This window comes from Fukomys damarensis, unplaced genomic scaffold, assembly GCF_012274545.1.
Source record: "Fukomys damarensis isolate Sample0158 unplaced genomic scaffold, DMR_v1.0_HiC HiC_scaffold_28, whole genome shotgun sequence".
NCBI lineage: Eukaryota > Metazoa > Chordata > Mammalia > Rodentia > Bathyergidae > Fukomys > Fukomys damarensis.
In genome coordinates, this window is record NW_022900940.1 from 17091961 (window position 1) to 17101444 (window position 9484).

General features: G+C 47.4%; 1 protein-coding gene across 3 annotated transcripts in view; it reads left to right on the forward strand.

The window, feature by feature from the left end:
* The window catches only part of Slc22a14 (solute carrier family 22 member 14), a 17308-nt gene extending 9809 nt beyond the window's left edge, over nucleotides 1-7499 (forward strand). The window contains exons 5-10 of one of the 3 annotated variants that reach the window (XM_010629705.1): nucleotides 2626-2746; nucleotides 3007-3104; nucleotides 3295-3506; nucleotides 4613-4727; nucleotides 5347-5547; nucleotides 7165-7499. In XM_010629705.1, the coding sequence (XP_010628007.1) occupies nucleotides 2626-2746; nucleotides 3007-3104; nucleotides 3295-3506; nucleotides 4613-4727; nucleotides 5347-5547; nucleotides 7165-7390 (973 nt within the window). In that variant the 3' untranslated portion in view covers nucleotides 7391-7499. The remainder of the gene's footprint in view (nucleotides 1-2625; nucleotides 2747-3006; nucleotides 3105-3294; nucleotides 3507-4612; nucleotides 4728-5346; nucleotides 5548-7164) is intronic. The other 2 variants (XM_010629707.1, XM_010629708.1) reach the window with 2 other exon arrangements.
* The last annotated feature ends 1985 nt before the right edge of the window (nucleotides 7500-9484 follow it).

The window sequence follows — 9484 nt, forward strand, 5'->3', positions numbered from 1 at the left end:
GTAGGGGAAGAACAAAAAGGGAAAAGAAAAAAATGTGAGAGAATGAAAAGATGAAAATAAAGTGTTTGTAGATGGGGAGGGGAGGAGGGGGTGAAGGGAGGGCAGAGGTAAGGGGAAAAAATGAGAATCAAGACTTGCCATGTAAAGGTACATGATCCCAACAATGAATGTAACTGTACTGTATCCCTAAAATGTACCAATAAACTCAATAAAATTAAATTAAAAAAAAAAAAGAAAAAGGTATGGCCAGTGCTGAAGATAAGACAGGTGCAGCTGAGGAAGGGCAGACTGACCTCAGTCTTCAGGAGACACACGAGTCCTCTCCTAGGCCGCCTTACTGACTAATGTACCAGGGCAAGCCAGATAAAGAGGGCAAGCTATTACTGTACTGTATCCCTAAAATGTACCAATAAACTCAATAAAATTAAATTAAAAAAAAAAAAGAACAAGGTATGGCCAGTGCTGAAGATAAGACAGGTGCAGCTGAGGAAGGGCAGACTGACCTCAGTCTTCAGGAGACACACGAGTCCTCTCCTAGGCCGCCTTACTGACTAATGTACCAGGGCAAGCCAGATAATGAGAGGGCAAGCTCTCAAGCCATATTTAAGGAAAAGTCTCAAAGAAGCTAGTGGGAAACACCAAGGAGAAGCTAACTGGCTAATAACCATGAAAATGGATCTCAGATTTGTGTGATCAGAATCATACTGGTGCCTGCTAAACACCAGTGGCTAGGACCTCTCCCCAGAGTGTCTGTGTCTACAGGAGTGGGGCACACTCAAGAATCTGTACTTCTAACAAGTTTCCCACTGACACTGATCCTGCTGACCAGCTGACCACACTGTGAAAACTACTACTGTTGAGTGCCTGTGCCCTAAACATCCCAAAGCCAGGTCATCCCCTGGCTCTGGCTGTGATATTGCCCGGTGAGGTTGGGGGGGGGGACTCTTTTCATCATTGCGAGTACTTCCTCTCTGTTGACCTGGGTCTAGCCTCAGCCCCCTCTCCCGCTGTTGTGTATACTTCCTCAGCCTTCCTTATCTTCTAGGTGCAAATTACAGAAGGAATGGATCAGTCCCAACTATGAGAACTGGGGTCCAGGGCCCTTTGAGGCCAGGATGGAAATCTCCCAAAGTACACTGTGTAACATGGACTTTGCCTGTCGTCAGTCTATTCTGTCTACTGTATCAAAATACATTAGATGGCCTAATTTATAAACAGAAGCTTTTTGTTCACAGTTCTTTAGTCTGGGAAGCCCAAGATCAAGGCCCCAGTAGATGTGGAGTCTTATGAAGGCCTATTTCTTATATAGGACACCTTCTGAGTTTTTACATGGCAGAAGGGAAAAGCATCTCCCCTGAGCCTTCTTACAAAGCCACTAATCCCACCTCTTAATGCTATTGCCATTGGGGAAAGGTTTCCAGAATGAATTTGGAAGACAAAAGCATTCAGTTCACAGCACCTGCAGACTCAGAAGTGCTCCACGCACTTTCGAGCTCCACAACATGAATGTTGCATCTCTCCCACCGCATCCTTGCTCCCCTTCTCTTTGTCCTTGAGAATTCATTTATTATTATTATTATTATTATTACTATTATTATTATATTGTGTTTTAGTGTGCACATGGTCAATCTTTTTGAAAAAGTTCCAGTTTGATGACTTTCTTTAATTAAGTGTATTCTGCAATCTTCACATGGAAAGAGATAACTGATTGCTGGACCCTGGGGGAAAAGGGCAGGAACAGGGCAGACAGAGGAGGGGAACAAAGTCATATCTAGTGTCCAGAGTATATGTTTTTAGAAATTAGCCACAGAGTCCAGGCTGGGGATGGAATGATGGTACAAGAAATCATGGTACAGTTTTGTAGAGTGCCTTAGCAGGGGGCTATATTATACCAGCACAGCCTGTGACCTTGGCCAAGCCCTTATCTCCTGAGGCTGGGAATAATACAGGATTATCACACTAGGTCCACAGATAGGCAAAGGTTAAACAAGAGGCTACATACAAAGGCACTGAACACAATTTCTGGTGCTTACTGCATGCTTTAACTGGTAATCTGTGTGAATTCTGATAGCCTGAGAGGACTTGGAAAAACTGAGAGGGAAATTTATTTTGAGGCCAAAGGCAATGATACTTAGCAGGGGAGAAATGGGATAGAGTGAGAGTATCATTCACCTCTCCAAGCTCCCAGGCAGGGTGCTGGGCCCTAGGTAAGACCCAGGCTCCTGGCCCACACTCTCCAGGAGAAACCCCAACCCTAAGAAAGAGACCCTCACAGATGATGTGGCGTGGAGTATGTGCCCTGAATGTGTCCAGGCACCTGAGGACATCTCTAGGGAAGGAAAGGAAGGTGCTCTTAGAGGTGAGTGAGGGTAAAGGAAACTGCAGGGTAGAGGGAGCAAGTGGCCAATGTCACCAGACAGCTATGGGGGCTGTGTGTGGCTTGGACAGGAAATGGGCCACTTTCCAGGGAGGGACAGAGGGCATCTCAGGATTGGTGGTGTCTTTCAAAGTTCATTTATCACCTTATGCTAGAACGGGGTGGGCACAACTGAGGCTGGGTCAGAGCCAACACGGCTATCTGAGGGACCTTGGAATAACAAGATAAGAAAGGATTTGGATACACAGGATACTCCCAGAGTCCCCACGGTGGCTGATGATGAAAAGGAAGGTGAAAGAAGCCAAACAGATACTGTGCTATGCAGCCAGTGTGAACAAGAGGACCATTCCTTACAACCTCCTAAATGAGGTGAGAGACTTCAGGCCAGGAATGGGGCCAGGACCATGGCTGTGGGAAGCCTCTTCCCTTACCCTTCCATTTGGACCTCAGTCACAGGGTAGCCAAGCCCATCGCCCAAGGAGACTGATTAGAGCAAAATTACACCCTGCCAGGGCCAGGCAGGAGACAAGCTGGCCCTGTTGGGAGTGGGCTGAGTTTGCAGGTCTAGTGAGGAAGGGAACAAGCTGGGGTCTCGGCCCTGCCTCTGACTGGTCCTGCTTGTGCTGTAGCTGCAGCTGCCTGGAAAGATGATGACTGAGGCATCTGTCCTGGATTTTTATTACAACAGGCACCTCCGCAAAGTGATCCTGGTGGTGGGCTGTATATGGTGAGTATCCCGGGCTGGTGGGCAGGCCATGAATTTGGGAGGGAATGGGAGTAGGCAGCCTGCAAGAGGAGCAAGACCTCGGAATACATCACACAGGTCTCTGTACTTCTGTCCCTCCCTGCCCCTCTTTGTCTCTGTCTTTATTCCTGGTTGTGTACGTGCATGTGTGTGTCCCCTGACTTTATTCCAGGTTTACTGTCAGTTATACCTATTTTACACTGACCTTTAAGATGAGAGACTTTGGAGTGAACGTTCACTTCAGGCAGGCCGTCTCTGGAATCATGAAGGTACCTGTCCAGCTGTGCTGCATCGTAATCTTTGAGCACAAAGGGAGGAAGTGGAGCCTGATTGTGACTCTCACCCAAACCATCATCTTGTGCTGTCTCCTTTTGATCTTCCAAGGTACAAGCCTCCCTGCTTCCTTACATACCTCTTCCTTACATACCCTGAACTAGGGCCCCTGAGCTGACCCCCTGCATACCCTGAGAAAGCCACAGCTCTTCAGGAGCAGGTGTCAAGTGGGGAACCCCAAGACATGCTCCCTAACCCCCCAGAAGTCTTAGAGCAGAGGTCATGCTGTCCAAGTGAGCTGTCATTGTGTGGGAGGGAAGGCAGCCTTCTTCCCTCTCATTCCAACCCACATCATAAGTAGATCTGGTAGTTACATGTGAAATATTCCTCTCTCTACTACCCTCGGCCCTGCCTGTCACCTGCAGCCCCTCTGAGAAGTGACTGTGGTTAGAAATAATCTATTTATTGAAAGCTGGGTGTGTGAAATACTAAAAGAGCAAGAATAGCTCTTGATCAGAGGCCTCTTCTTATTGGGGGCTCAGTGCCCAGACCCTGGGGCTCAGCTCTAGGAAAGGAGGAAGGCAAGGGCTGGAAATATCTCCAGCATTTCAAAGAGCCCAAAACAAGAACACACAGCAGATCTCATGAAATTGGAGCACACAGGGATCCTGTGTCAGCATACACTGCTTAGAAGTGCTCAGCACTATCTCATTCAGTGACTGGGGCTGAGGCAGATGGCCGATAAAAGAGGAGCTGCCAACCTCAGCAGACAGTGAGCAAAAGCTAAACTCCCAGTCACTCCAGAGTCCTCTGTTCCTCTGTCAGATTGTTCATCCAGCTGCCCAGAGGCAGGTATCCTGGAGTGTTTAGGACCAGTCCCTGCAGCGCAGAGCCCAGAGATCAAACACTTCCTAGCCAGGTCCCCTGCACAGATCGGGCATGTGGTGACTCAGCTCAGCATGGTTGACAGTGGCCTGAGAGGCCTTTGGGCAACTTAGCAGTAGACCCAGTGGGCCAAACCCACTCCCCCCAGCCGAGCCTCCCACTGCAAAGGTACTAAATGTCAGCCTGATTGGGTCTCCTCTTACTGAATGCCTGAGTCTGCTGGCCAGTGGACCAGGTAGCAGAGATGTTTTCTGTAAGCAAATGAGGAAGTGCTGATGGGCCCCAAAGACAGGATAGCCCCAGACTTGGGGTTGGGGGGCTCTCTTGTCTAGATACAGAGCTGAAATCCACCACAATGTTGATGTCCGTGCTTGGAGAGTGCAGCCTGACTACAACTTTCACTGTCCTGTTCATCTACACAGCTGAGCTCCTTCCCACTGTCCTCAGGTATGGGGCCTGGTGGGTGATGAGGCCATGGGGCTGTGGGGATGGGGCAAGCTACAACTGAGCTTTCACCTGGTAACAAGCATTGTGATGAACAGTTTATATGGAATACGTCACTTAAGCCTCACCAAAAAAACTCCCAGACACCATCATTAATCCTATTCCAGCCAAAAAGTCAAAGCTATAAAGGCACTTATTCAACATTATACATAGCAAGTGGTGGAACTGGGATTTGGACCAGGGTAGTCTGAAGCCAGTTCCTTCCTTCACTCACTGCCTAGAATACATGGGCCACCGGAACCCTCAGTCCCTCCCACAGGAGCCCTTGTTGATGGCAGCCACAGCCATATCTTGCTACACACCCAACATCAATGGCTGTGTCATCTCCCCACACAACACTGCGTGGTGCTTGCCTCTCCCACTATTGACACCCAGGAAAGAAATCCAGAAGAAATTACTACCTACTTTGAATCAATGGAGAGCTAAATTCTTCAAGGTCACTCAGTGATCCAGGATAAGGAGCTAGAATAAAAGGATTTGGGGTTTCAGATGGCTTCTCCCCAGGGCCTATTGGGACTCTGCCTGAGAAGCCTTCCAGACCAACTCTCACCTCCACTTTCAGGGCCACAGGGCTGGGGCTGGTGATTCTGGCCTCATCAGGTGGAGTCATGTCATGTGAGACAATCATCTACCAGATCCTGTCCCTCCAGCCCATCGTGCTCTGCTGCATCTTATCCTGTGTGGCCTTGTACTTCTCCTTCTTGCTGCCAGAAACACAAGATCAGCCCCTCTCAGATAGTCTGGAATACTTCTCAAAGGCTAGGTGGGTGTATGATGCCCCTTCATCTCAAGCTTTTGATTTTGACAGTATGTTAGGCATTGTCCATCCCTGCCTCCCTACCAAGAGGGTGTGTGACATGAGAGCCAACCTGTGTCCCCAGCATTCACCTCAGCTCTTCTGGATGCTGCTACTCCCCTAAGTCCGGTCCAGTCTCTGCCTACTACTACTCTGCTTGGCTCTCCTGCTGCAGCCTCGGGCAAGTCCTTTCTCCTCCCAGCCCAATCTGCTGGTCTGGACTGGTGTGCTACCCTTGGAGATGTCCTCCAGTGGCACTTCAGAAGTCCCCTCAAGTCTCTCTTACCTCCTAGGTAAAAGGGACTGGCTTGAAATTGGTTCTCTGAATACCTCTAATTTCCTCTCTGAACTCCTTATTCCTTATAAAGGACTCCAACTTCCTTATAAAGGACTTTGGCCTTCAAGCCCCAGCACACCAAAACCCCATTTGGGAACTGGGCTCCATCTAGTTCCTCTATTGGCACTTCTGATCTCCTAAGTGTCCCCTGGAGAAGACTCGTTGTGATTAGAATAACCACACCTTGGGATCTGGGGTGACCCCAGCATTGTCTCCCCAGAGCTGAGAGGATCTAAGTGCCATTAGGGCCAGGAGTTGCCTAAAGTCCTACAATGCTTTCTGCTCTGAACCTCAGGTGTGACTGCCTCTGGCTTTCCTGTGCCTCATTTCTGCTCTCCTCCTTGCTCTCCTTCAATTTCATTGAAATTATCCATGCTGGACACTGGGCTAGGGCTGGGAAATCAGAGGTCATGGGTCCCCACTTTTGAGCTAGCCATAGTTATGAGGAGACAGACATGCAAACAGTTATTGCTATGGCCTCTGACAATGTGATACACAGTAACTGTAGCAGACAAAGAATAGAAGAACCTTAGTTTGGGAAGTTGGGAAAAAGTGTCATAAATGAAATGACTTTTGAGTAGGACTTTGAAGGATGAACAGGAATTTGTCTCATTGTAGAGAGTGGAAGTACAAGGCGGTACAGTTTGAAAATGTGGTAATGAAGAACACAGGCTCTGGAGTCAGAGTCTGGATTTCTAGATTTCTATTTCTGCGCCACCACTTCCTAGTGCGTGTGCTAGAAAGACCTAATACCTCTGAAGCCCAGTTCCTTCATTTGCAAAATGGAATAACACAGTAATAATAATAACCAACATTTTTTGAGTTTAACATGTGTCAAGCCTGTTCCTATACATGTCTTCCCTTACTTTGTCCTCAAACCAATCAAATGCAAAGTAAGGTTTCTCCCTATTACCATTTTACAGATAAGAAAAATGAGGCACAAAGAGATAAAGACATGTACTCCAGCCTTCTTGTCCCATAGATTTTTCGAGAGTATTAAACCCACATCAAGTGTTGCCATAGGGTCCAGCTGTGGCAGGAACTGAGTAAGTGCTAGTGCTAAAGGTGGTAAACCAAGTTCCAAAGTCACAGAAAATAGATGGGTCTGACTGGGGTTGGGAGATGGTACCTGCCGGCTCTTGGAGGTGAGGGTCCCTCTTAGGCCCATGGTGAAGCTCACCTGGGATCCTATAGATGCAAAAGAGCTCATCTCTTGGGAATGCAGCCCCATTGATGGCTTCTTTCAGCCTCCAGAAAGAGACGACCCAGAACTTTGAAGACACTTTTGGGAAAAGGAACAGTGATATCATGGAGATGATGATGGCGGAGGACTCAGCATCTGATGATGTGTCTGAGGAAGCAGCAAAGAACACAGTTCTCAATGCTAACATTCTGAGGTTGGATGCAGACATTTCCTCCACCCCGGCTGTGGAGCCATCTGCACCTGAGGAAGCTCATGGTCAGGCTCCCTGAGGGCCCGGCGCCCAGACCCGCTTGGGTTGGAGTTGAGCGACTGGATACATTTATGAATTCCAGGCCCAGTCCATGAGGCTGGCAGGGTCAGTCCTGCTCTGAAGCAAGCCCTCAAGATCCAAAAATGGTCCCTCTCATGATACTAATCTGTGGTTCATTCTAATAAAGGGATCATGATGGCTTTAAAATGGCTTGGTCTAGATTGGAAGTGTCAGTAGAACCCAGAGGCCCTGTCCTGGAAGAAAGGGGTCAGAGAGGCTCCCCAGGCCCTTTAATGTCTTTGGCTAAACTTTCATAGAGAGTGACATTTGTCCCACTGCACAGACTTGTTCACTGTTTTCTTTTTATGCTTCCAAATAAGCATGACCTTGAGAGTTACCCTTCTCAATCCTCATTCTGGCGGATGCTTTATTCCTGGCTCCTGCCTAGTTGGCTTCTGACCTCCAGCACCCCAAGTATAAGTCTCCACACCCAAGCTTACAGTCCTTACTGTCCTGGATGAGTCTGCTTTTCCAATCCAGCATGAGGCTTCCCTAGGCAGGGCCAAGACTCCACTGATAGCCAGACTGGGAAAACTTCATGTCAGGCTCTCTCTACATGGATGAGGAGTTCCCAAGGCCAAAGCCTGCCTTATCCTCTCTACTCTCTCCCAGTTTGTTGGAAGATCATGATCTTAAAAGGAGTAGGTTCTGTCTAAATCCTACGAGCTTCTCAGAGGAGGAGGGCAGAAAACTCTGTCAGTTTTCAGACAGCCAGAACAGCAAGGCCCTCTGATCTCACATTCTTATCATACAGATATCATAGTATAATACTGAACATTAAACTGTATCAGTCAGTGCTTACTAGAGAAATAGATTTAATGAAGATATACAAATATATAAGAATTTACAAGATTGGCTTATAATGGCCACCCTGAGAGTCAGGTATGGAAGAGGGCAAAAGGTTTTTCTGCAAGCTGGAGATTGAAGGGATTCAGTAGAAAGCCTGGAGCCCACTGTAGTGTCCTGTGCAAGTCCAAATCAGGAGACCAAAGGGTCTTCCATGGAAGACTGAAGAGTCCGTGCTGAAGGCTAAAGGTTGGCGATGGAAGCCAGGAAATAATGTCCAAGGTTAAGATAAAGACTGGAGCTCCTTGAAAGAAATAGAAACAAGCCTTCTTTCTTCATTTCACTTTTATACCATTCTGGCAACAATTCTCTCTAGGGTAGGTTTTCCACATCCAGAACTATGTTGGTCCAATTTAGTTGGGCCCTTCTTTGGAGGGTGGGTACTGGGGATCAAACTTGGGACCTTGCTCTTGGTGAGGCAGACGGAGGCACCACTGAGCTAAATCCCCCGCCCCAGTTGGACATTTCTTACTCAAGTTGATATAATCAGTTAACTATCACAAAACCCAAAACATATGAAATTACATACTGGTAATAAATTCTGTCCCCCATAAACTTGATATAATAGGTAATATGAAACATGTCACTAGGGTTTTCCTGGGTGCAAAGAGATAAATAACCCTGTAACTTGTGGTGGTCCTCACAGATGCCTATGAATTCTGGGGCCCTTTTCCTTGGTCCCTGGTCACTCACATGGAAAGCCTAGCTAATCTGCATCTTTGAGCTGCTCATATTTCTACCACTTCCTTGGCCTTAGGCTAAATGTGGGACCCAGCTCCTTGTCTAGGTTGTTCCCTTACATAGGAGGCTACTCACAAAGGGCATAAGCTTCCGATGCAGGACTGCCTTGGTGACTGTGAAGCATCTCACAACTGGGTAGAAAATGCACCCCCAAAATAGGTAAAAAATTCAGCCCCATAACAGCAAGCCCCAAGTCCACTGATAAATGTTAAAAACCCAAGAACCCTGATAAGTAGGTCTTGGCAGTTGCAAATATTAAACCAATTCATACCAAGATTCCAACAATATATGACTTGGCCCAGGGGTTTACCTCAGTGGTTCCGCTGCCTGCCTACCTCGAAAGCACAAGGTTCTGAGTTCGATCTCCGGTACAAAAAAGCAATATGTGACTCAGAACTCCCAGGATATTATAGGGAAGATGAACCTCAATGAAAATGAACTTGTAAGCAAAAAAAAAAAAAAAAAA